The 27,740-nt window shown below is 36.2% G+C and overlaps 1 protein-coding gene across 3 annotated transcripts; it reads right to left on the bottom strand.

The window, feature by feature from the left end:
• Positions 1 to 1,515: 1,515 nt before the first annotated feature.
• On the bottom strand, positions 1,516 to 13,578 carry LOC132049193 (DNA (cytosine-5)-methyltransferase DRM2-like). Of its 3 annotated transcripts, XM_059439895.1 has the most exons (12): positions 13,459 to 13,578; positions 13,272 to 13,312; positions 10,872 to 10,934; positions 6,814 to 6,877; positions 6,501 to 6,647; positions 6,261 to 6,360; positions 6,134 to 6,177; positions 5,432 to 5,584; positions 5,088 to 5,214; positions 4,684 to 4,775; positions 3,831 to 4,559; positions 1,516 to 2,133 (listed from the first exon to the last, which is right to left on the bottom strand). In XM_059439895.1, exons 4-12 carry the CDS (start codon positions 6,814 to 6,816, stop codon positions 1,696 to 1,698), a joined length of 1,833 nt encoding a protein of 610 aa, XP_059295878.1. In that variant the 5' UTR covers positions 6,817 to 6,877; positions 10,872 to 10,934; positions 13,272 to 13,312; positions 13,459 to 13,578; the 3' UTR covers positions 1,516 to 1,695. The 3 variants fall into 3 exon arrangements, with proteins under 3 accessions (XP_059295878.1, XP_059295879.1, XP_059295880.1); XM_059439896.1 differs by lacking the exon at positions 10,872 to 10,934; XM_059439897.1 differs by lacking the exons at positions 10,872 to 10,934; positions 13,272 to 13,312; positions 13,459 to 13,578 and adding an exon at positions 10,609 to 10,714.
• Between the last annotated feature and the right edge of the window lie 14,162 nt (positions 13,579 to 27,740).

Here is a 27,740-nt window from a genome sequence, read left to right as displayed (position 1 = left end):
GATCTGTCTTGTGGTTAAGACTGCTTATGAGACGCTGAATACTTGTTGAATTTGGAAATATGATGGAATTGATTGCCGGATTTTGATACGTAAAATGGCCTAGAAGTCTGATAGAAATAGTTGATGTAAGAGATGAAGATTAGACTTCTCGTCACCATAGCATAGGCTTTTGTTTTGATGCTTTTGGATTTATTTGCAATATCAATAACCACTATGTTCCTCTTATAGCCCTTATACTTCTTGAGTCCTTTCTCCATTTAATAAAACCTACAGAAACAAGAATTAGGCTCTTTAATTCATGTTTGCCTTGATTTTATGTATTTATGCTAAATCTAATCTTGCTAAGTTATGGACTTTATTCGGAGAAGCGTATGCTTCTTGCTTAAAGCCCAGGAGCCAGTGCTGCTTTTTTCTTCTTCAATTCAAAATATACTGCTTCTTTGGGTGGTTTTCTCAACCTCGACACAGTTATAAAATATGTGTGATGAATGAGTTTCTGAAGTTCTATAGATCAGAATTTTGATAAATGTTTTGTAATTGGATGCGATATTGGTAATGAATGTAATCTTTTAATTATCATGAAAACAAATTTTGACAATCAAGTGGAGTATATGGTCAAATGCAAAGCAATGAAGTAGCTTGTCATGAAGTTTCAAACTTTTAATTAAGGATTACAAAGTGTATAAAGGAAACTCTGTGGTTCTTCTTCTTCTTTTCAATAAATGGTCATTATTGATCTCCTCTGAAGTTTAAAGGAGTGATGGATGTGGAATTTGATTTTTACTGTAATGTTGACAGGACCAATTCCATTCTGATATTAACTGAACTAAGTCAAGTGTTTCTATATTCTCTGCCTGCTTTTTTCTTTGGCTGAAACGGCAGATCCTAATATAGTAATATGCATGCATCATTCTACCTCAACTTTGTTTAGTAATTTTCAGGTTCTAGATTAGTTGAACTACCATCCCTAAATGTGATGACTGTTACACTTTTACAGTCCCACCGAATTCAACATGTCAAGCAAGAGATCAAACAGGACTTAATATGAAGCCTGAGAATGTGCACCAGACTGTTAAATGCCAAACTATCTCACGTATAAACTAATGGTGTGTCGTCGCTCCAACCATGTATACAAACTGCCATTGATAAGTCTTCTTATGCAAGAAGAATCGATGCTGTTGGCTCACAGTTCAAATTTGGGAATGCTGCAAGGTGTGAGAGGGGGTTAAGATCAAGTCAAAAGCTAGTTATTGAGGCAATTTACCCTTCCTGTATGGTGCTGAGACAAATATCCTCGTAGCTCATCCTGGAATTACGGATCCATCTGTATCATGTTTCAGCATTGTAGAATTAGATTCACAACCAGTAAATGAAACTGTATTGGATGCTGATACATCTTCATTTGGTTTCTTAGGGCAGATTCCTCAAAACTTTAGTTTGTCGGACTTAACAACTGACATGTTATCCAGCAACCAAAAAACAGTTTCTATTCTGAAAACCAGGACTCAAAATAGCTAAACTAGAAACAATTACATTAGTTCATCAACCACGACAATTTCATTAGTTTCATATAGTAAATATACCCCATCTTAATTCAGAATTGCAATTAGTATTTAGTTTGATTTTACTCTACAAAGAATAAATTCAGACTTGGCAAGGTTAAGAAAAAGGAATAGGATATTCAAATCTGAGACACTATCGTCTATGTTTAGACATAAGGGATTTGACGTCATCCAATATCCGAACATAATCAAAAAATAGGGCAGACTCTCTGCCTTCAAGGCCATCCCTGCTCACCCTGTTACTGCCTGCAAGGTTGTTGCACGGGCTTCCACCAATTATTAGATCAAACCCTCCAAATGATCCTATGAATTTCTCCAACCGGGCTCTGCTCAGCAGCTGCACATCGTCAAAATGTATGAGATTCCCCCTCTGACTAGTTTGCTCCCACCAACTTCTCACAATGTTCCTATTGACTTCGGACTTTTCAACCGAAACCACATTGTTGAGTCGAATCCCCAGACGGTAAAGAGCAACTTCAGCACCGCCAATTCCGGAGAAGAGTGATAAGACGTTCATACCATCCGGAAACAAGTCTTTCAACACCGATAAGTGATAAGCCACTGTGTCAACCTAATACAAATATTGATACAAGCATCATGTTAAAAAATTATTCTGACAAAGAAAAGAAATTGCATCAGTCAATAAAAGAGCCGCTTTACTATATTTGGCAAACCCAACTTTATGGGAAAAAGGGAAGGGGGAGAAGAAAATAAGACTTGAATATATAGTGAAAAACAGAAGAAAAAGGTTAGACTGTCTATCTTGGCATGGCACTTGGGGCAAATAGTAGATCACAAGACATTTGGAATGGGGTATTGGAGAAATGTGAGAAAAGACTCTCTGGATGGAAGAGTCAAAATCTCTCTTTGGGTGGCGTATTAGCCCTAATCAATGGTGTTCTGGATACCCTCCCTACCTATATGATGTCAATCTTTCCAATCTCTCCAAAGGTTGAAAGGAGAATAGATGCACTGAGAAGAAAATTTTTGTGGCAAGGAAACAAGGTGAAGAAGGGGTTCAACCTGGTCAAATGGAAAATTCTCACCCTCAGCAAAAAGCAAGGTGGTTTAGGCATCAGAAATCTCAGAAAACAAAACCAAAGTTTGCTCATGAAGTGGTTATGGAGATATTCAAATTAAGATCAATCCCTATGGAAGAATGTAATACAAGACAAATATGGTCAGGAAGGCCCATGAAAGACAAAGAAGATGGATGCAGTGTATGGGGTCAGCGTTTGGAGGACCGTCAGAAACCTCTAGCAAGTTTTCAGTCGCAAAACAAGCTTCCAGGTTGGTGATGGACAGAAAATCTCTTTTTGGGAAGATAGATGGCAAGGAGATTTCACGCTACAGTTTCTATTCCCTGATGTTTATGCCTTAAATCAGCAAAAAAAGGCTAACATCAGGGAAGTTTGAGGTAATCACAGATGGTACTTAAGCTACAGGAGACCTTTAAATGATTGGGAGATAGACAGAGATGCAGAATTTCTAAACACCATAGTTCACTTCACAGGAACTACCCAAACCCAAGACAGAATCTGGTGGAGTGGACAGAGTCTTGGTGTTTTTTCAGTAAAAACAGCATATTACATGCTAAATTTTAATAGAAATTTGAAATCTCTATGGCCATGGAGACAAATATGGAAGACTAACATTCCATACAAGATAGAATGCTTTCTTTGGTTAGTAGCTAGGCAAAAATGTTTGACACGGGACAAGCTACAAAAAAGGGGAATGCAACCTTGTTCTATCTGCTCACTATGTGGGAAAACTGCAGAAACAAATACGCAGTTGTTTATGCACTGTAGAGCGACTACACAACTTTGGGATATGTTTCTTACTATGATAAGGCCTAAACTGGATAATGCCAATGAGTCCACTGGATTTGCTATCCAGTTGGAACAGAAGAGGGGGTACAAAGGAGCAAAAGAGAAGATGTAGTTTAATCCCTTGATGCATTTGATGGAATGATTGGAAGGAAAGGAACTTAAGATGTTTTGGAAACAAAGCAATCCAATCCAAAAGATGAAACTTAGTTGCATTCTGCTTTTTCATTTTTGGTGTAGACAAGAGTACATAGATGACACAGTCTCTATTACAAGTTTTAGAGTCTCTATAGACTAGTAGACAGGTTTTTTTTAGCTTACTAGTCTGTATGCTTCTTTCTCTCTGTAATTATGGCTTTACAGCCCTTTTTGTCAATCAATACAAGCTTGTTACTATTTCTTTAAAAAAAAAAAAGAAGAAGAAGAAAAAGGTTAGGCTAACCTGGAATGAGTTGCCAAGCGACTTGTATCTATCAGTTCTGCTTATACCACCTCCCCTAGTGTGGTTCTTTGGAAACCCCAATAGCATTTCAACTTCATCAGGCTCCAAAGGGGCAACTTTGTTTCTTCCAACCCACACCAAATTCCACTTCTTGCATTGACCAAGAACATACTTTTGTACCTCCATAGGTGGCTCATTATCATACTTCTCCACAGCTTTCCTGATCTTATCCGTCAATCTTGCACTCCCAATGGCGGTTTGCAAACAATTTAACTTTTTCCTTGTATCCCAAGATGGCCACCATCTCTTTGATAGGGGAAGTGCCTCATGAATGGTCCGAGGGGGAAGTGGAAACAAAGGAAATCTATTTTCAATCGGCAAATTATGAAGATATCCTCTTTTTCGTTGAGTAGCGGAAAAATACTTTGAGTCAACAAACTCAGGCTCAATCTCATACAAATGGCTCTTAATGGTGTCCCATGTACCCTTTGGAGCTAGTGCGACATTTTCGTAGTAGAAAAAAGGCGGGCCAATGGTTTTCTCGGGAAGAATTCTTTGGACCATTGTTGGAACTGATTCGGTGGGAACTCCGAATCCAATCATAGGTATGGGCAATCGGATTGTCTCTTCACCAATAATCTCCCTTTGTTTTTTCCTTTTGCACAATTCATTGTACATCTTCCTCTTCTTGTATCCACCAAAATCATTCAATATATGCTTCAGTTTTGGCTGTCACAATGGAAAGGAGCATCAATTTTATGAAAAATGATATTGCTAATTTGCAATTATAAATGCCTTGAACATTTTGTTAGTTCACATGAATCCATTTCAAAATACGTGAGGGGAGGCTTACCTTCACATCTTCTGGCAGATAGGGATCTTCTGCTCTTGCCATTTGAGCAGCACAAATGAAATCTACCAATTCAGGGAGTGATGCTTCTGGACCTAGAAAGTTGTGAAGAGGACATTAATTACATGGAAATGAAATAAAAAAATAGATGTTGCAATTCTAAAAAGATATTCAGGAATGCTACAGCGTCAATAAGCAGATTTTGTTCAAAATACAACAACACTGACACAAAGTTAACCAGGAATTCAACTTAGTAGCACCTACCCAGAACTTGTATGAATAAGATTTCTTCAGTCAAGTGATAAAACTTTGGCATAATTAATGCATATCAATAGCCAAACTAAATGTCTAATCGAACAAAAGATTTAGATAACATTAGTAATGTAGAGGAAAAATAATATGTTTACCACATCTCTTCATTGCTATGGAAGCCTCTTCCTCTGGGTATCCCATATTTTCCAGGAACAATAACGTCTTCTCTTTTCCGGACAAAGAATTGCCCTCGTCATTCATGTAGCACCGTTTAACAGAATTCTATCACGCATTTTGAAAGGAAAATGTTAGAACAGTCTTACATTCCCATAAAACTCATAACGTGATTCAGGACCAGAAAAATGAATAAATATATCTTTTCTGATAATGTGAATAAATGTATGTTTTAAATAAAGAGAAACCATTTGATTATTTTCTAAGTAACAGTTAGATATTGAAAAGAAAAATGGAGATTGGTGTATGATTGAGGATAACATACTATACAGTTGTCTGAGTCAGAGGACCAACTATCTTCCTCATAAACATCATCCAAAACATTCTCGTTGTATTCAGAAGTGCTATCATCAGAACTAATGGAGGGCTCCAGCTGAGGGCTAGTACTGGGCTGTTCTTCAGGAGAGTCATCAAGGGCCTGCAAACAAAGATCATAATTGTTCTTTTTTCATTTCCTCTTCTTTTGTTGGAGATAAAGGGGTTTGCTCGTATTAGAGGGTCATTACTTGTGAAAAAATGGAAGGACGGTAGAAAAACCATCATTACAATGACGACAGATAAAAATCATGCATCTTCTTAACACAATTCAAGCTTGCAATCAGAACTGTGCAGACCGGATAAAGAACAATTGACATCATTGATCGCACAGTCAACACCAAGGAATCCAGCGCTCACATCCCACAATTTCTTACTGGGTGTTAATAGGTGTCACCATCTCCATTTATCCTGATTGATCTAGCATCTCCATTTACCCTGATTGATCTAGACTTTACTCTGAACAAGTAAATGTCGCTTATCTCTCTAGAACATTTTATGCAAGCGTGGCATATAGGCGCCGGTTAGAAGAGTAAAAGGTGGTTGCCAATGGAGGTGTGGATTGAACAAGAATTTCTTTATTCTTTCAGACACCTTCTGTTACAAAATCTAAAATAAGCAGTTTGCAAACAATGAGGCAGACATTACGCACCTTGAATGTCAAAAGAGCATCCAGCACCAAATCTGAATTTTCTCCTGCATTTCAAGTCAAATAACATAAATACCACAATTGAAAAATCAAAATTTTAGTTGTATAAAGACTTGGAAAATTCAAATACCGTTTTGCTCTATTGCTTTTGTAATAGATTCTTCGGGAAATCCCATCACTACAAACTGCTGAATGAACTTGGACCTGAAGGGTACTGATGATGAGCTTGCCTTCAGGTAAAAGAAGACCAAAACAGACCATAAGTTGAGATTCAATGTTATGAACTATTTTCTTCTTTTCTTTTTGGTTCAGAAAAGATGTACTTGACAAGATAGATCACTAGGTATCAATATAGACTTAAAGCATTTACCTCCCCATCGCAACAAACAACATGCTTCCCAGTTGTTCTTAAATCCGTGCTTGAGGAAAATACTGTGTCCTGTATTTCTTGTATTTCTAGTTCATCTTCAGTATCCCAGTCAATGTCATCATTGTCTTCGACAGTAAGTTTTTTGTCCTGCAGGGGATAGAAACAAGACACACAAACAAAGTATAGATGCTTTTCCTCCATTCATCAAAAATATGATTAAAGAGACCATATACTTTCTTTTCTGATATGTAAGACCAGAAGGAAATCGAATAACTGCACAGTATTAGAGAATAGAGAAACGAGATCAATTTACCATTTCTCAAGGTAAGCCTGAAAAAGAACTCCAAATTGTTCAGCAAGAAGAATAATTCGGCAACCTACATAACACAAGAAGGTAAACATGAATTACTGCCATTAAAGCTCCACATAGGCCGGGGCAATCATCAAGCAAAAGTTGGCCCATCAAATCTCACACAGAAAACTCAAAAACAAGATGGGGTTTTAATGATTTTGGTGCAAAATGGTCATTTTACAAGATGTAGATGCAATACTAGATACAGTGGGGTATTTGCACTTTCTGTAATTACACTTGATACACTGGCTTAGTGCAAGTTCTCATAGAATTTCCTGTTACCTACCAAAAAAAGAATAAGAGCGATGAAAGGACTAGCACTATGCCCTTATGTTTTCGCTTGATAATCATCATGCTTTAATCTGGGTCTTGCCCACATAATTTTTGAAATAATTCTGTATCAAGTTCCCATTTGATTTCGGCTTGCAACTTATCCAAATTTAAAATAAAGCCCTCCTCAAACTGGTTTTGTTTGATGCAATCATGATATGAAACGTAAGAGAAAAAGATCTTATGTCTGGCACTATCTCTTTCTGACTGATTCCTCTTTGGCACTGATATTGGCGGTTGGAAAGTACTTGCATCAGTATAAACAAGTCTATGAAGCCTTAGCTTAAACAGGTTAGTCCTGAAGAATTCTCCATGGAATTGTCAAACTATTGAGGCTTCTCGAATTACTTCCCTTAGAAACAATTCAAAGGTGCGTCATAACAACCCCAAAAATTGTCAAGTATTCTCTATGCAAACATTTAAAACCTCCAACTTGCCTACCACTTCAACCTTAAAAAAATCTGAAGACTTCTAATCTTTTTCCCTATAGGTTTCAATGATTATAGAGGAACCACACTCTCATACATCAATATGGTAAAAGTTCCCCAAGTATTACAGATATGATCTTCATCATCTTGAACTTGAGGGAGTTGCAGCCTTGCAGGATTCTCATATATAGCTTAAACTACTCAGGGAAGGGGATAATTAATATCCTGCGACTTGGAAGAGAATGGAAGAACATGATAAAAAGGGATTTCATAAGCCTATGATCACCTTCAACAACTACACAACAGGAGAAGACAGAAAGTTATCAAGGCTGCCTCATTGTTATTATCTTGAGAACTTAGGGATATAATTTTTCCTTTTCTAAGCTTGTCCTCTACAATATTCTAGAGATACCAATAGTGCTGACGAGTACTTAAGATAGAAGTAATGTTGAACTGGATAATTTTATCGCCACACGAGGACACACACATCTTTGACCTGAATAAGTGCTGACAAGTAACTTATCTCATGACAGATTATTATCTTTTGCTTGATTCTAATAATAGTGTAATGGACTAAATGACGAGATATTATATCTTTGTTTCCAATGCCTATTAAAGTAGAAAAAAGAATTGACAAGTTGAGAAAAGACTTCCTCTGGCAAGGGTAAACAAAGGAGATTGTAAACCTTTAAGGCTTTAACCTAGTCAAGTGGAACTCTGTCACCACACAAAAAAGGAGAATTTGGGTATCAGGAATCTAAATATGCAAATTAGGAGCCACTTGATGAAAGGGTTATGGAGACTTAATGTTGAAGATAATGCTTTATGGAGAAATTTTGTCACGGTGAAGTATGGTCAAATGAATGAATGGGTTTCAAGGATGGGTCCCCCATCTCAGGAATTAGTGTTTGGAGAAACATTAGAGCACTTTGGCCATCCTTTCCTCAGAATACTGCAATCAAAGTTGGCATGGAAGAAAAGTATCTTCTGGCAAGACAATTGGTTAGGACATTCACCTCTTAGCGATCTATTTCCCATCCTTTAAAATCTACCCAGGATACAAAATTTACTTTAGCAGAAAGCAGAGAGGGAAATACTGTAATAGTTGGAACATCCTCTTCAGAAGAATTCCTAATGACCGGGAAGTTAGTATTATCACAGATTTTTCTCAACCTTTTATCTCCATTTTCTGGTTTGAACAACAGTAATGGCCAGTTAATCTGGAGAAGGCAGGGCAATGGTTCATTCACAGTCAACTCATGCTACAAGATGCCACACACATGTACTAATCAGCTTACTTTTGGCCCATGGAAGAGGTTTGGAAAAGTAAGGCACCTATATGCAGAAAGATTGTGCAAGTCAACACAAGCATGCAGATAATCTATATGCAATTTTAGCAAAGACCTCGTTTTCTTTTTAAAGACAAGAATACTGAGGTGCTTCTATTTTCCATTCTCATCCTCCAACCAAAACCGCCAACACAGATTGTACAAGTCAACGCATAAATACAATATATAAAACAAGCCCAACTTTACAAGCCAAAGAACAATTGAAGGACAACAAAAAAGAAGCCTACTGGCCTCCAGAATTAATGTGGCTAGCTTCCCAGTGACAGAATAGGGATCAACAGAAGCACACGGGCTATGATAATTTTTCAGGTTCATACAAAACTTGGGACTAATTGATGCCCAGCTATACGAAGGTAAATCTACATGTGCCAGAAATGACCGATCTAAAGTGGCCTCCAGAATAGATAGGTTCCTTTACTCAAATGACTGGGATGATGAATTCAAAAATATTAAGCAGACTATGCTTCCAAGAACTCGGTCAGACCACAAGCATATTGAGTTGTTTGAGAAGAAACGGTTCAAGGAAGCAGACTTCATGAAGCTGATCAGGGGCTGGTGGAATTCCTTTGAAGTGAGAGGGTGACCAGATTTTGTGTTAACCAAAACTGTTTTTATCAGCCGAAATTAGTTCTAGATTCTCTACTTTCTGGTATACCTCTTATATAGCATTAATTCCCAAAAAGAAAGGGTGCAGGAGCTAAAGGATTATGGGCCTACTGGGTATTTTCGACAAGATTCTGGGCATAATTAACGGCAGGAAGATTTAAGAGTGTGCTATCTGAACTGTTAGAGATACTCAAATGGCCTTTGTTAAGGTAGGCAAATTATTGACGAAAGTACCAAACTTCACTCCATCTCATCTCTAAAACTGCAAATCAGCATCATCATTCCCAGTATCTTTCCAGCAAGTAGCACCATACTCCATACACCTATTATTCATTTAACCACTCCTTTCATTCGAAATCCTAATCTTGCCCTTTATATTTTTGAAATGATTGTTCAAAGGTTTCCTGTCCGTTATACTCATGGCTTTTAATCTTTTTACTCTGTGCAGGTCTTTATTTTACTTTTATTGATTTCATTTGTTTTAATTGATTGAAGCTCTATTTATGTTTTGCAGTTTTTTTTATTTCTTAGATCATGAAGGTTTTTGTTTCTTTTCGGGGATAGAATTTTCCTAGATCATGAAGTTGGGCAGCTGGGTGTCTAATACATGTTCAGGAAAGAATAAGGAAGAAAACAGTGGCGGGCAATATATGGGGGTTGAATGGGCTAGGGGAGGTAAACGTGGCTGTGTAGGCACCACCCCAGGTGGGTGGTATCAGAGGTTGCCTAGAAGTTGGGGAGCCAATAAAGGTAGTTTGGCAAACGGGGTGGGAGAGTTCCATTTTTTTTTTATTTTTTATTTTTTTGGTTTCAATTAGGAGGAAGAGCATACAGGATTATTACCTAGTTATCTTATGCACACCACTTTCTAGCGACAGAATTGTCAGATTTTGCACTCCTTAACTAAGGACTTAATGTGGCATTTTTTCAATTATAGAATGAGTCTCTCGTTTATTCCGAAGAATAGACAATTATTTCAGCAAGAAACACAGCTCACAGGTGAAAAGTCATTGGATTACGCCAACTAAAAATTCAGAATACACCTAGTAATCTTCTCTAAGAGTGAGTTTTGACAGCTTGTCCCAAGACAATGATTCCTCAAATATGCTTGCCCAAAATTTATCCAGCAGCATAGTTCAATAACACATTGAATTGGGACAAAATGACAATATTAACAAGACTACTAAAAAGGGACAATGAATGCTCCATGGCAGGAATTCAGTAATTAAATAATGCAGTGTATATAACTAAAGGGAAAGAAGGATTTACCCAAAGAGAAAAAAAGAAGAGGGATTAGAGGATTTACCTGAACTCAATTTCCTCCGAATGCACGGGGAGTGATCAGAGATTCTAACTTGTGATGAACACCCTTCAGAAAATATGTGGCAACATTAGTATTAATTTATATTACAAAAGAAAATGATCTAATTGAGTTTCTTCCATAACCTTTTCACAATATGCAGAGCTTTCTATAGAAGATGTTGTCGTTAAGTCTAATGGATCACGCAACACAGGGTACCATAATGAGCATGATTTTGCAGTTGCAGAACACAACCACCACGAAGCAAATCATACAAGATGGAAACTTTAAGCTTCAAATGTGAGAATAAGAAAGAAGACAGATTATCAGTCACCTTAAAAGCTACACATCCTCCTCGTTCCGAAAAGCAGGTATCAGAGACTCTGCCTGACTTAACAGGGAAGCTACAAGGCACAAGTAAGCCAATTGTAAAGCACCTATGAGGCACGAGAGTCTTCACACAAGATTGAGGCAAGGACATTTGATATTGGAAAAGCCTATGACAAGGTTAATTGGAGGTTTTTGCTGGATATATTGAAAGAAAAGGGTTTCGGTGACAAGTTGGGTGAAATGGGTGAATTTTTTGAATCTCAACTGTTAAGTTCTCAGTTATCAAAAATGGCACTCTTTCAGGCGTTTCTTCCATGCACAGAGAGGTTTAAGGCAGGGTGACCCGCTTTCACCTTTCCTTTTTATTTTGGTGATGGAGGACATTAGCAAAATGTTGAATAAGGCTATCTCATACAGGTGGAGGATGGTTTTACAGTGGGAAACTCACAACAACAATATACCCAGTGAAATCCCATAGGTGGGGTCTGGGGAAGGTAGAGTGAGAGGGCAACTCACAATTGACACTTATTCAAATCTCACATATACTTTAGGCGGATTATACGCCTATCATGTGTGAGGCAGAGAAACAACAATTGAGGTACCTGAGGGTGATTCTACTGGTTTTTAAGATGATATGAGGACTAGGTATTAACTTGATACGGAGCTGCACCTATCCAGTGAATGATGTACAGAATCTCAAGGGGTTAGCAGAAATCTGAGGTGTCAAGTTAGTACTCTTGCAACCAAATATTCAGGAATGCCCTGGTTAGTAGTTGCAGGTCGCAAATGATTTAGCAGGGACTTGTTGAAAAAGTGCAAGAAGAGATGGCAATGGGGAAAAGACAATATTTATCACAAGGAGGTCGATTGATCTTAATTAATAGTGTGCTTGACTCTCTACCTAACCTAACCTAATGTCAATATACTCAATGCCTAGCAAGGTGATCAAGAAAAAGGATCAAATTAGAAGAAACTTTTCGTGGGAAGGTAACAATGAGAAAAAGAGCCAACTGATCAAGTGGGAAAGAGTTACGCTAAATAAACAACATGGAATGGGAGTAAGAAATTTGAAGCACCGTAATCAGAGTTTAATTATGAAATGGTTATGGAGACACTCAAATAAATCACAGAGCTTTAGGAGAAAGTTGATTCAAGTAAAATATGGATCTTTTTTGATGTTGTATTTTAACATATACCATTTTCTTAAGTCCATAAATTATTAGTTGCAAAAAAAACGCAAGATATGCATAAGAAAGTGCGACTAGGTTCCAGTATCATTCAGCTTAAGCATTTACCTTCCACTAGGTACTTTTATCATTTTCAAACAATACTGGAAATATGCAATTCATACAGCACAGACTCTAAATCAAATGGCAGATAGAACACTCGACAAAGAATTTTAATGCAAAATTAGTGGCCGTTCGGCCATGAATAATTTTTGCCTTTTCCAGAGTTGAATTCCGGAAATCATGTTTGGACGTAAAATTCAAGTTGAATTCCGGAACTTTTCGGAATTTAAAAAACACCAAAAAATTGTTTTCACTTTTTTTACTCCAAATCACTCACAAAAATTGAAAAACAACTCAAATTTACATTCATGGCCAAACACAACTCCAATTTCCAAATAGTACCATTTTTCACTTTGAAACAAAAACTACTTTTTTCATATACTCACAATTTTCATGGCCAAACGGGCCCTTAACGCAACAAAAATAACGCAAGAAATGCATAAAAAAGCGCCACTAGGTTCCAGTAGTCTCATTCAGTTTAAGCATTTGCCTTCTTTGCAGAAAAGCATTATTTTTAATCATTTTCCCAAAAAATTTAGAAATATACAACCCATACAATACAAGTCCAAAATCAAATGGCAAATAAACCATTCAACAAGAATTTTACTGCATTTTTTTTTATGTGGAGTCAACTTAGCTAGGTCATGTTATTTGCCTATCAATTTAGAAATAGTTCTATTCAATTACACCCAATTAATTCCATGCAAACAAAAATGAGGTCTTTACAATATTCATTACTCATTACACGTAAGCAAACCACCAAAAAAAAAAAAACCATAAAACTTACCTGATAATCAACTTTGAGCTATCCCAAAACTTCTTAATATCCTGCATTACCCCAAAACAACCAGAAACAACAAAAAGTCAAATTTAAGGGTGAAAAAAACACAGTTTTAGCAAATTCAAGAACCAAAAAAAAAGTTTTTTTTTTTTTTTGTTTAGAAAGTGAAAATGAAAAGAGAAGATATACGTACAGAGATTAATTAGATGAAATAAAGATTTATGAGAGATTAATGGTGGGGTTTAAGAGGAGAGTGAAGAATAATAAAGGTGAAGAGAGATTCCCATATTTGGTGTTTAACGTATTACACACACTGGACGAGAACCCCCCGTTTGTTGCTTTTTACAGAGGAAACTTTGTCGTTATGTACTTTTTGGTCCCTCAATTATTGCTATTTTCGATTTTGATCCTTGTGATATTTGATAAAATATCTTGGCTGAATATATCAACAGTCCTTAAACTTATCTGTAGATTTCATTTAGACCTTCGAAGTATGATCTATTCTAATTTAGCACCTGAATATATGATTAAGTGTTTTTATTAGATACTTTCGATTTAAATTTTTGGAAAAGGTTCTATGATGGATGTAAATTATTCATGTAATTTTATACATAAAAAAATAAGTTTTAAAATAAAACATGAATAATTATATCTTATTCTCGCATATTTTCTGACAGAATCTTGCAGGAAAAAGAATATCTCGGAAGAATGAAAAATAAGCAAATGCCAAAGAGATAAGAAAATATTTCATGGGTGCAATCACAAGTCCATGTTCACAACCGTAAAATTTCACATGTGGGAATTACATAAAGACAACATTGGGAGAAGTTGCAAAATTCACCGGAGTGACCACCACTTTCATCTTCACACCCGTCAAGTGTTGGCATCAAGAAAGAAGTTGTAAAATCCACAGGTGTGACCGCCACTTTCATACTCCCCCCGTCAAGTGTTGAAATCCACGGGTATGACCGCCACTTTCATACTCACACCCATCAAGTGTTGGCATCAAGAAAGAAGTTGTAAAATCCACGGGTGTGGCCATCACTTTCATACTCACACCCGTCAAGTGTTGAAATCCATGGGTGTGACCACCACTTTCATACTCATACCCGTCAAGTAAGGTCACGGATGTGAGCACTACTTCAAGGAATGCATTCGTAGGGGAAGACACTATATTTTCCTATAAATAGAGGCATCACTTTGCTTAGAAATGAAGGAATCCAATCTTGAGAAAGACATAAGAAATAGTCTTTGCTCTATTTCTCTTCTTTTTATTTTATATTTGTAGGAGTAGTATTTTATTTTTAATTTCTTTCTTACATACTCCTTAATGGAGTAGTTTCTTTTTGTTGGGATAGTTGAAGAAGCTTGGTATGATGTTATAATATTATCTTTACTTTAATTTTTTCCTTGCTTCTTTTAGTCCTAATTCTCACGGAGGGATTAATTCAAGTCAGTTTATCGATTCAAAAATTTCAATATTATTTCTTTTAGTCCTAATTCTCACGGAGGGATTAATTCAAATAATTTTGTTGGTTTAAAATTGTTATCTTATTTCTTTTGGTCCTAATTCTCACGGAGGGATTGACTCAAATAAGTTTAATGATTTGAGGGGTCTCTATCTTATTTCTTTCAGTTCTAATTCTCGCGGAGGGACTGACTCAAATAAGTTTAGTGATTTTAAGGGCTAATCGCAAGAGGTCTTTATTCCTCATAACACAAATCAAGTCAAATAAGTTTTTCTATTCTTTTGTGGAATTTAATAGAATGAGATTTTATTATAATTGTACCAAGTGGATTCAATGACTCCCACCTCTTTTCTTTTTAAATTTTCTATTAAGTTGTTTATTTTATTTTATTTTATTTTAAGTAATTTGTAATTTCAAAACCTCTTCTTTCATCAATTTGATTCTCTCAAATAGTACCCAAGACAATACACATCTGTAGCTTAGGTGGTTCCAATCTCTATGGGACGAAATCTTAAACTATACCAGAATTTGACAGAGTACGAGCGAATTTTCCTATGCACTTTGGCCTCGTCAAATTTTTGGGTTGTGAACATGGACTTGTGGTTGCACCCATGAAATATTTTCTTATCTCTTTGGCATTTGCTTATTTTTCATTGTTCCGAGATATTCTTTTTCCAGCAAGATTCTGTCAGAAAATATGCGAGAATAAGATATAATTATTCATGTTTTATTTTAAAACTTATTTTTTTTATGTATAAAATTACATGAATAATTTACACCCATCATTCTACGTGTTAAATTATATGTATATGTATGTGGTGGATAAGTTAACAACTTAAAATATGTCACATCTGTTAATTATACACGGGAAAAGAGTCAAAAATACCCCTCTACTTTGGAAAAAAGGCTAAAAATATCCTCCGAACTTATTTTGCATCAAAAATACCCCTTCCATCCTTAAAGTTTTCAAATATACCCTGTCTTGACGGAAAATATCCCCCAAAATAACCTGAAATTATTTTTTAAACCCGCTCCATCATTTAAACCCGATCCAACTAAATAATAACCCATAAGATCCCCGTATTCCCCCAATACGTAGGTTTGAAGTTTGAGGGAATAATAAGGGGATCTTATGGGTTATTATATAGTTGAGTCGGGTTTAAATGATGGAGCGGGTTTAAAAAATGATTTTGGGTTATTTTGGGGGATATTTTCCGTCAAGGCAGGGGTATATTTGAAAACTTTAAGGATGAAAGGAGTGTTTTTGACCCAAAATAAGTTCGGAGGATATTTTTAGCCCTTTTTCCAAAACAGAGGGGTATTTTTGACCCTTTTCCCATTATACACATCACTACATATCGGTCTCAATTGTACAGGCTTGAGATTGTGCGGTTTATTGAGGCTGATGTGTATATAAAAGGAGGTGGCATATTTTATGTGGTTAACTTATTCATGTAATGGGCGTTTGACAACGTACGCAGAAGCATTTTCAAAATTTGAGCCCAAAATGTCTAATGGGAACATTTTATTAGGTGCTTAATTGATATAAACCTTAGTTCGAGCGTCTAATTAAATATAGTGGCAAGTTGAAGGAGTTGTCAATGTATACCGCTAAATATATTTAGTGTTCAATTAACTAAAACAATGTATTTTTAGTCGTTTTATGTATTATTTGTACAACGTTTAGAATTGCATTACCATCAAATATGAAGTAACAATACAAATATAATATAACACATGTCTAATTAAATAGTGGAATCGTTAATGAATATGGTAAATTCGTGAGTATTTACCAGAAAAGAGATCAACAGTGCACATTAAAGATTGAATGTGCTTTATCAAATATTTTAAGGACTACAAAATCTATTAATAATTGAAGGACGAAAGTTCTGCTTACCTACCTTATGAAAATCAAAAGAATTATTTCTTCTTTTCTGGATTATTTTATTACGTTTGACAAAATTCAGGGGTTCTCAAATGTTTGTGTATAAGATTGCCTCATCAGTGATTTTTTTTTTTTTTATAATCGTGGTGTCCGGATTAGCTTGGCTAGAAGCTATGGAAAGAAATCACTAAGTATTTTGTCTAGGCTAGAATTTAAATCTGAAATCTCATAGTGTTCAACTCACTTCATTAACCACCGGTCTACACCTTTGGGTGCACATCCTCAGTGAATTTTAAGGTGTATTTAGTACTCCCTGCATCCTATTTTTGTTTGACACTTTTTATTTTTTGTGAGTCAATTTTTTTTTTTAACTATAATTTTCTCATATGTCTTTCAAATATTTGAGTTGTTAATTATTTAATCTTATAAATAGTACCTTTTAAGTAATTTTTAAAATATATGAACTTTATTTTTAAAAAATTTGAAAATTCTATATCCAAATTCACTGTCCAAATCGCAATAAAAAAGTGTCAATTTTTAGGAGAGAAGATAGTTATTTTTTGGGTAGATATGAAGGCAAAGAAAAGCATTTGTCGCAGAAATTCATGTAAGACCTCGAAGTAGGCGTAATTCATTTGCTGGTCAAGCATGATTTTGCAGTTTCCAAGAAAGAGTGTCGAGTCAATGTATATGTATATTCTACTAGTACTACACTTTTTATATTTTAAACGGTTAATTAAACGGAAAGAGCGTAATCAGTAAATTATGGAAGATTTTGAATTTAAATAAGCCTGGATTGTCGTCAATGATAACATTATTTTTTTTTATTACTGCTTCCGGTGTACTTGAACAAAACTTTTACCAGCAAAAAGGTAACAACACATTCCCAATAAAATGTTCTTATTTGTTCTGAATGTTCGTAAGCAAAAAAGGCCAAAATTCACATCTTGCTAATTTATTTAAAATATTTAGTAATCATGCAACAACCTGACTTAGTTATTAAAAAAAACACTTAATGTCGAAACGGGAAAATCTGTCCATGGATTACTGTGTATGAATAAATCTTCTAGACAACTGTTCTACAATTTCAACTTTCTACATTGTTATGCTGAAATAAAGGAACCATACATACATATAACACGGTAATACATTCAGATTAATATCAGAATTCAGAACCAACAACGGCAATATTTAGACCAAATTTTGTTCCACGTTCCCTCTAGTTAATTACTTATTTGAAATTCGGACTTAGTAGTCTAGTCGGAGTCCGCAACTTAAATGACCCAAAAAGTGGCTGTAGGGATCAAAATAACACAATTAAAAAAAAAAAAGTTATCAAAGTAACCTTTGCGTGCTAAATTAGTGCGCAATAGGATTGCAAATTTTCAGTAAAGTCCTATTGTGCACTAAATTAGGGCGCAATAGGGGTTATTTTTTTTTTTTTTTTTTTTTACAATTTTAAAGTTTTGAAATTCACTTTTTTTCCTTACTTTGACCAAAGATTAGTCATGTTTCAAAACGCCGGAATATTAATATTTTATATAGAACCTGATATCTTTTTCTGCGAATAAAAATGTAGGCTCAATACATCAAGTATATGTAAACGTTTAGATCGTCATTTTAGGGGTTGTAAAGTGTCCCGAAGTAAGTTTTGTTTGTTTGGAAACTTGTTATCTTTAGGTTTAAAAAAAAATTGTTTGAATAACGCATTTAATTAATGCGTTATGCAAGTCCCATAAATTTTTTATCTAGTAGACTTAAGTAGGAGTCCGGAACCAAAATGACCTAATAAAAATCAAAGTGAACCAAAATACCCAAAAAAAAAAAAAAAAATGGTACAAAAGTACCTTTAGTGCAGTAAAATACTGCGCTAAAGCACTTAACCGTGACAGAGCCGTTAACTGCTTTAGCGCAGTATTTTACTGCGCTAAACAATATTTTCTCTCACCTATAGCGCAGTAAAATACTGCGCTATATCACCCAACTATTTTCCCAAAACACCATCTTATTACATTTTCACACTTTTTTATGTAGTTTAGCGCATATTAATCATGCTTTGAGACTCCGGAACTTCAATATTTTATATAGAACCCTACTTATTTTTGTACGATTAATAAGGTAAGCTCAATACATCAAGGATACGCAAAAGTTTGGATTGTCGTTTTAGTGGTTGAAAAGTGCTTGAAGTCCTTTTTTGTTTGAAGACTTGTAGTCATTAGCTTTACGTTATTTATGTTTTAGGGTTTCGTATTATTTTTAAATTAATGCTTAACTTTATTTTGAATGTGTCACGTTTTTTATTTATTATCAATTTAGGATGTGACACTACAAACAATAATAAAGACTAAGATAATATTTATAAATATAAATAGAAACGCTTTAAATATATAATATTTACTTAAACTGTACAAGATTATTGTATGTACTTGTGGGTCCCACATGTAGTATGTTGGAGACTATTCCTAGGTCTAAGGCTCATACCATCCCCATCGCCCTCGCCATTGTCTCTATCACCCTTTTTTCTCTTAATAACCGGGCGCTCCAAGTCATGATCATCTCCTCCTCCCCTGGCCCGTGCGCCCTTGACTAGAATGTGCTTCTTCGGGATCTAGTCCCGCCGGCAAGGTCGAACCTCGAGGCCGAGCCGGGTCCGGAAACTCGACCTCTTCCTCGTCGGAGTCGCCACCGCAGGCGCCGAAGGATGAAACTGAAAAATATATAATAATTAGTACCATTTCTTATTTATTCAATTGAATACATTAACGTTTGTTGAATAATCAAACTTGTATATCGACAGGCACCTGAGTATGCTCTTGAGGCGGGTCTGTAGGCGTCTGAGATGGGGCTGGTGCTGAATATGGTGTAGTCTCCTAGACGAGATGCTGTTCGAAGTCTAAATAAAGGTTATAAAAATTAAATAAATATTCACCTTATATTGAATAAAATTGATTTTAAGTAAAAAATCTTACATGTGCCTCGATAGTCTCATGAGAAGACACCTCTGCCTCGGCAGGCTGATGAGAAGGCTCCTGAATGGGATGGGTCACTCTTATGGACCCACTGGCGCCGAATCCTAAAATATGAAGAAAAAAAATGAAATAATAAGTAACATATATATATATATATATATATATATATATATATATATATTTAAAATAAGTACTTTAAATAATCAAATATGTATTTTAAATATTGACCTTATATTGAATAAAATTAATTTTAATAAAAAGCTTACCTGTGGCTCGACAGTCACATGGGAAGACACCGGCCTCAAGAAAAGCCCATGAGAAAACGCCCGAGTGGTGGCTCGTGGACCCGCCGGGCGCCGAATCCTAAAATATAAAATATTACTAAATAATGACTAACATATATATTTAAAATAAGTAATTTAAATGAACAAATAAGTATTTTAAATGCTAACCGAGATTAAAAACTCATCGAAGTCAAGAATCCTGGCTCCATATAGATTCCTCACAGGCCGCTTATCAGCTAATGAAGCGCGTAATGCCTCCCAATCGATGTTATCATGCTCCTCAATGTATGCATTTTGGCTTGGTTGTGATGAAGACCCAGGTATCTCAACAAGTAGGAGCGCCGGCGTAAACGTAGGTGAGTGCCCAGGTGAGCTGCCATCGGCCTGGAACGGCTGCGGATGGACTAGAACGGGAACATCCTCTGGAATGGAAGCGGCTTCATCTGCCTCATCTACCAGATTATGTCCTTCACCACCAGGTCCTCTAGCAGCAACACCGCGTCCTCTATGCGCACGACCTCCTCCTCTGGTAGCACGGGATCCTTTGCGCGGCCTCCTTCTCCTTCGGCGCGACACCGTGTCCTCCTCCCGCGCCGGGCCGATACTCGGCCTTTGGAACAAAGCTCTGCGCACGCGCCTAAGCTCTCCCCGCTCGCCGGATACCATCCTCGGATATCCGTACCATCTCCGCCGCAAGCCCCGCAAGCCCGGGGTAAGGCATATGCTTTAACCCCAATATGCGTAATCGTTGTACGGCCACCAGCTGCATTTGTGTTCAACAGTAAAACAATTAAATACGATAGCAATTAATACAATTAAATAAATCTAAATACGATAAACTTACCAATGCCTCGTACTGCCCCGCGAGTGCTGAGTATTCTACATCCCTTGCGAGATGCAAAGCTGGGTTGCCGATCAATCGGCGTATGATCTGATGATACCAGCGCATGTAATCCTGAATGGGTGTCAACTGGCCGACCACCGCTAAAGTGCCCAACCTGTTCTCCCAACGGTGGAGCTGGACAACCATGAAAGCTAGAAATTCATCATCAACGGCTGCCCGATCGTCCCGCTGGTAGTGTCGGAGCTCATGACGAACGTCAGGGGGTATACTCTATGTATGCCCAAACTGTCGTAAGACGCGCTCCGACATGTGGTCCTCAATGATGTCCAAGTGTATCAATGGACACTGCGACCTCCAAAGCCCCTGACCTGCCCTGCAAAAGGCTGGCAAACCATCTAATATAGCAGCGTACGACGTCCATATAAATAGCTGCATGACATGTAAATACAAATCAGTAATCACCAAGTAGAAAAGACGTTTAATTAAATTAATAATGTAAAGTTAAATAGTTTTACCGTATCGTCCGTTATGTGATCAAGTTGGTCCCGGAATGGAAGAATACTGTGGTGCGTATCTACATCTCGGTCAAAACCCGCAGTCCACCTCCTCGCATAAGGCATGTCAATCTCGAGGTGATGCCTAGGTACGGGCTGAAAAGGCAGCATCCTCTCCCACGCCCATAACTGTAAGCAATATTAGAAAATACGATTTTTTTAGTCGTTGTTTCAAGAGGTTTGTTTACATTAAATGAACGCACACTTAAAATATTACCTGGAGAAGAGCAAAAAATCCACACACATCGCTGACAAAGACCAATAGACGCTCGGTATAGGCATCTGTAAAGGTACGCCAAAACAAAGACCGCCCCAGCTGTAGTCTCCCAAGCGGTCCAAATGCTCCAAGAAAACCAAATATCGTAAACTGACAAAGGCACCCGATGAGTTCGGGAACAAGATGCCCCCGAATATAATAAACAGGTACAAACGGGTATGACGATCAACAACGTCCTACGGGGTGCCGTCCACAACGGGATCCAGACCCTCCAAATAAGTGCAGAGTGCACTAATCTGAACCCGCCTTTGTCCCGACATCTGGCCCTCGCCACCAGGCATGAAGTGGGTGAGCCTAGTCAACTCCGTTACTCATGTACTATTAGGAGGAGGCTCGTACCAAGTGTATAATGGCTCTCCATCTACCCGCAATCCAAAGAGGACCTCCACATCCTGAAATGTAATCGTGGCCTCACCGGTGCGAAGATGGAAGGTATGTGTCTCCGCCTCTGCGACTCCCAACCATGGCGTAACGAGCGCCCAATCATGCCGTACGATCAACGAACACGCAATGATAGATGCCGCCCCAAAACAATATCTCTAAGACGCGGGAGTGTGGGGGGCGCTAGCGTAAAAGAGTCCACGCTCTCTGTAGCCTACGGGGACGGAGCCTAGTCGATATCCTTATAGTATCAGCCCATAATAACTCATAATAACTCTGACCTATGATTGTCTTGCAAAGACAATACTGATCTATCTTCGGGCCCCGGGTGAACAGCGGGCCCCGGGTGATCATCGGGCCCCGGGGGAACATTCGGATCCATGAAAGAGTCCGGTCTGTACAAACTAAATTAGTCATTATTCTTGAAATGCGAGAGAAATTATATTAACTAATTAATAATTTGTAGGGAATATGTGAATTATGTTGTATTATATCTTGTGAATAATTAACATGGGATAAACAATTTCACAAATAAATAAAGTAACAATGGCACAATTAACATAATAGGAGATTACTATATTTTGGGGGTATGTAGTCTCTATGTACGTGCGTTGCATGAATATTTCTTGTCGATTTTTATAATATTATTTATGTTCTATTGATAAGCAACTTGGAAAAAAATATCTACTTATTATCTTGAATACAATATTTATTTTGAATGTATAAAAATCAAATATTTACTTCCTCGCACGATTCTGAATATTTGATTTGGTAATTTTGTTATCAATCTTTATTAGATAGTCTTTTCCAAAAATTATTTTCACTCTCCAACCAAATATTCGAAGAAAATAATTATTTTCAACATAAATTTCATCATATTAAATGTGCAGTAAATTTAATATGTGATAGTAAGGACACGGGGTTTTGAATTATGTGATGGCAAGACTTTTAACATAATTAGTTTGGGAATCAAAATTCAGCAGTAATATTTGTTTAGAACTTTATTTTGAATATGTGATATATTTTTAGTTGACCAAATTGCCAACACAAATATGATAAAATTATACTAAAAGAGTATAATCGTCGACCACATATTTTCCTACAAACTTTGCATTTTATCGTTAACGTATGTATTTATGAAATTCATAATAATTTTATTTTCGTGAACATAAATATTAAAAGAAGAACTTTAACTATTCTTTTTTAGATAATCTTTTTTTATTTAACATATATATATTCATGCTTTTAAAATAATATAGATTTAACAATTCATAATCATTTAACAAAATAATAATTCATTAACAATCAACTTCTTTGAATTCATAATCAATATTTAACAACTAATTAATTCATAATCAATATTTAACAAATAATAAATTAACAAAATAATTATTCATTAACAATTAACAATTCATAAACAATTAACAATTCATAAATAATTAACAATTAACAAATTAACAACTCATAAACATATAAAAAATTAACAATTCATAAACATTTAACAAATTAGAAATTCATACACATTTAACAAATAATGAATTAGCCAAAAAAAAAAAAAAAAAAATTGAACAAGCTGGCAAAAGCCACTCGCTCAATTTCGATCAAACAAAAAAAAAAAAAATGAAATTTGATTTTTTTTTTTTTGAAATTAACGACGATTAAATGTTAAACATGCGTAGAATATAATATATATATAACAAAATAATAACAAAAGTTCATAGTAGAAAACCTTAATCGAAGATTTTTGTAGAGTTGTGTTAATCGAGTTGTACGCCATTTTTTTTCCAAAATTCGAGCATAGAATCTTGCTCCTTGACTTGAATATACCAAGAATTTAAACTTTTCCGACCAAAATTAATAGAAAATGACGTATTTTGATGTGGGGACCACCTTAAAATCGCCTCCAATGGCGTTTTTGAATTTTTTTTATGCCACTGGAGGGACCAGTGGTGGAACCCGAAGGGGTTTTATGTTGGGTGATATAGCGCTATAAGTGAGAAAATTTTTGTTTAGCGCAGTATTAAAGCAGTTAACGGCTCCGTCACGGTTAAGTGGCTAAAATTTTTTTTTGGGGTATTTTGGTTCACTTTGATTTTTATTGGGTCATTTTGGTTCCGGACTCCTTAAGTAGTTATATAAATTGATAAGATAAAATTATCAAATATTGAGTATAGAGAGAAAAAACAGTTGTAAATTGGTGAAACTTTAAACGGTCATAACTTTGCACTCGGACATCCGATTTAGGTGATTTTTTTTTATTTTGCGTATTTTTGCGAGATCTAGCCGTGCAAACTGCCGCTGGGCCAGTTTTTACAAAAACCTCTTTTTTCCATTCAATTTGAATTTTGCCCCAAATTGGTGCACAATCTTCATTCATCTTTAGTAAAAATCTAGTGATAAAATATATATTTGAAGATGGTAATCCCGTGATAGTGATGTTTTGAATGTTAATTTCAAGATTCAAAATTCAATTTATGAAAACAAGTTAGATGGCATTAGTGAACATTATAAAAAATAAAAAGTGCCTACTTTGTAGCTTTTACCAACTTGGCTTGGTGGTTTTTTATCCCAACCACTAGGGATCAAACCTAGGTGAGAGCATTGAGAAAACATCTTGGATGCATGGTGCATGGTTTAAGTAAAAATTAAGTATATTTTTTGTGTATCTATTTCTTAATGATAAATATTATTTTACTCTTTGTTATCGTTTATAACTAACTCGCGCGACATCCTAAACTAATTTAAAATAAAACGCTTAAACCTTTAGATAACAAGATTCAAACAAACAAAACTTACTTCAGGACACTTTTCAACCCTAAAATGATGATCCAAATGTTTGGCCGACATTATTGTCCGCAGAAAAAGATATCAGGTTTCCATATAAAATATTGATATTCCGACGTTTTGAAACATGACTAATCTTTGGTCAAAGTATAAAAAAAACGTAAAATTTCAAAACAAAAAATGTGGAATTTCAAAACTTTAAAATTGTACAAAAAAAAATATAACCCCTATTACGCACTAATTTAGTGCGCAATAGGACTTAACTGAAAATTTGTAACTTGGTCCTGTTGCGCACTAATTTAGTGCGCAAAGGTTACTTTGGTAACTTTTTTTTTTTTTTTTTTTATTGCGTTATTTTGGTCCCTACAGCCACTTTTTGGGTCATTTAAGTTGCGGACTCAAAGTAGTTGTTTGCTCTTATCTTTTAGAAATCCATTTTGACCTGCAACTATAGTCATGACCAGGTACACATTTCCTATTCTTAATTAGGACAGACAGTTAGTATTAGAAACCATATAGAATTAATTGAGATTTTCAAAGGGCCCATAAATGTCTTTTCTCTCCGAGAGACCAATTGACTACGTCTTCTTGAGCCAAGGGTCTCACAAACAACCTCCCTACTTTCACAGGATAGAAGTAAGGTCTGCATACATTCTGTCCTTCCCAGAGCCCACCTAGTGGTATTATACTGGTTATGTTGTTGTCGTTGTAGACCAGTTGCCTACATATAAGCTCAGCTAGCTAGGCAATGCAAACAAAAACAAGAAAATATAAAAGAACTTTTCATCATATTGCTTTCAACACAAGTTAGAAGAAAAGCTAATAAACCACCATGAAAACCCCACGGTGTCCTCTATCCCTCTTTTTTGGCGCCGTTCTTATCCTCCACCTCGGCCTTGTCCCTACCATTGTCGCGAGGATGCTCGCCCCAACTTGATCCTATGTCCTCCAATTCCTCTAAATCCTCAAGAAGGCTAGTTGTATCGCTCGAGTTGTCAAACTACATTACAATGCTAGCAGCGCTCTCATTTTTGCTAAGAATTTTGAAAATAATAAGATATCAACTACTCCAAGCTCGGATAAAGGAGAAGGTTTTATCTTCTTTTTTTTGTTTGTAGAAGTTTAGTTGGACTGATTGTGTATCTGTCCTTTTGGTTCAAGTATACTTTTTTTTTCTTTTTTTTCACGAGTTCTAACATTTTCTTCCTTTCTATTACTATCCTCTTTGAACTCAAAAACTCAAATTTGGTGCTATATCCTTTTAGAATTGACAATTCATGCAACTACAAAAATTGAGAAATACAGTATGAGTTTAAGTTCTATGCATGCACTAACCAAGATATTATCCCATGCAAAAAATGCGGTAAACATGATCAAGAGGAAAGTGAATGCCCCATGGGAAACGAATATAACTTGTAAGAATATTTGGAAGCTGTCTTTCTTTTGTTTCTTACCCAAAGGTCCTAATCTCTTTGAGATCCCCAAAACTTGAACTTGAGATCTCTGATTAGTGGAAGATTTCTTTTTCTTTTTGTTTCTTACTTAGTGTCCGAGAATCACTTTGAGACCCTACCCACAAAAAGTGGCTACATCCATGAGACTCGAACTTGAGATCTCTAATTAGTGATGGGGGCGGGATATTCACCCCTTTTAGCTCCGTCCCTACAAGGACAAACAACCTTTGGTGGTATTTGGAAGATATGTTGAGTTTGATATGAATTCAGTGATTGACATGAATGACCGCCATTGTTGGGTCAAGAAGAGCTCAAGCTGGAAGGCAACAGAGAAGGAAATAATAGTAAGGAAGAAATGTGATTTGGTGAAATCTTAACTGATTTCATTTCTAAGATATTTCCACTGGTTATATACCCATTACAATGGAGGATTGACAGCTGAACTAATCTGCAACTAATGAGTGAAAATATCTTCTAACCTCTAACTAACTAACCGACCTTGCTCCTAATATAACTACCTCAGTCAACTCACAATGTTGGCTGCTAACTAAGCAACTGATTACATTAAATATCTAAGTGTATTTTAGCTAATATAATCTCAACAGCTCCCCTCAAGATGGAGGTGATGAAGTCACTGCCATCTTGCCAAGTAAGTGATGATGCTTGACTCCACTGAGTGCTTTTGTGAGAATGTCTGCAAGTTGAGAATTGGTAGAAATGGAATGTAGATCAATCAGCCCATCCTGTAACTTATCCCTTACAAAATGACAGTCCACCTCTATATGTTTAGTTCTTTCATGGAACACTGGATTGTGAGCAATGTGGATAGCTGCTTGATTGTCACAAAATACAGTAATAGGCTTTGCAGATGAGGCATTTAATTCAGTAAGCAGCCGATCCAGCCATACCAGTTCCCCTACTACCTTTCTAATTGACCTGTACTCAGCTTCAGTAGAGGACAGTGAAATTGTTGTTTGTTTCTTGGACTTCCAACTTATTGGGCTATCTCCAAGAAACACAATGTATCCACTCACTGATCTCCTAGAATCAGGGCAAGTAGCCCAATCTGAGTCACAATATGCTGAAACTGTGTAATTCTGACTGTTTGACAAGAAAATTCCCAAAGTAGGATTTGCCTTCAAGTACCTAAGAACATGTAAAATAGCTTTGTAGTGAGGTTCTCTAGGAGCTTACATGAACTGGCTGAGGTGCTGCACACTATATGCAATGTCAAGTCTTATATCAGTAATGAAGTTCAATTTCCCTACTAACTTTCTATAAGAGGTAGAATCTGAGAGCAAAACACCTTCATTACCCTTGAGCTTCACAGTTGTGTCAAGGGGTGATGCAACTGTGGTGTAATTCATACAATCAAAATCCTTGATCAAATCAATAGCAAACTTCCTTTGAGAGATCAAAATCCCATTGTCCCTGTACAGAACTTCCAAACCCAAAAAATAATGCAGTTCACCTAGATCGTTAATTCTGAATTCACTATGTAAAAATTCTTTCAACTTCTGAATCTCAGATAAGTCAGTCCCTGTGAGGGAAACATCATCTACATATACTGCAAC

The sequence above is a fragment of the Lycium ferocissimum genome, chromosome 3, assembly GCF_029784015.1.
Source record: "Lycium ferocissimum isolate CSIRO_LF1 chromosome 3, AGI_CSIRO_Lferr_CH_V1, whole genome shotgun sequence".
Classification (NCBI taxonomy): domain Eukaryota; kingdom Viridiplantae; phylum Streptophyta; class Magnoliopsida; order Solanales; family Solanaceae; genus Lycium; species Lycium ferocissimum.
The sequence above is the reverse complement of the archived record's forward strand: the minus strand, read 5'-3'. Positions and strand labels throughout refer to the sequence as shown.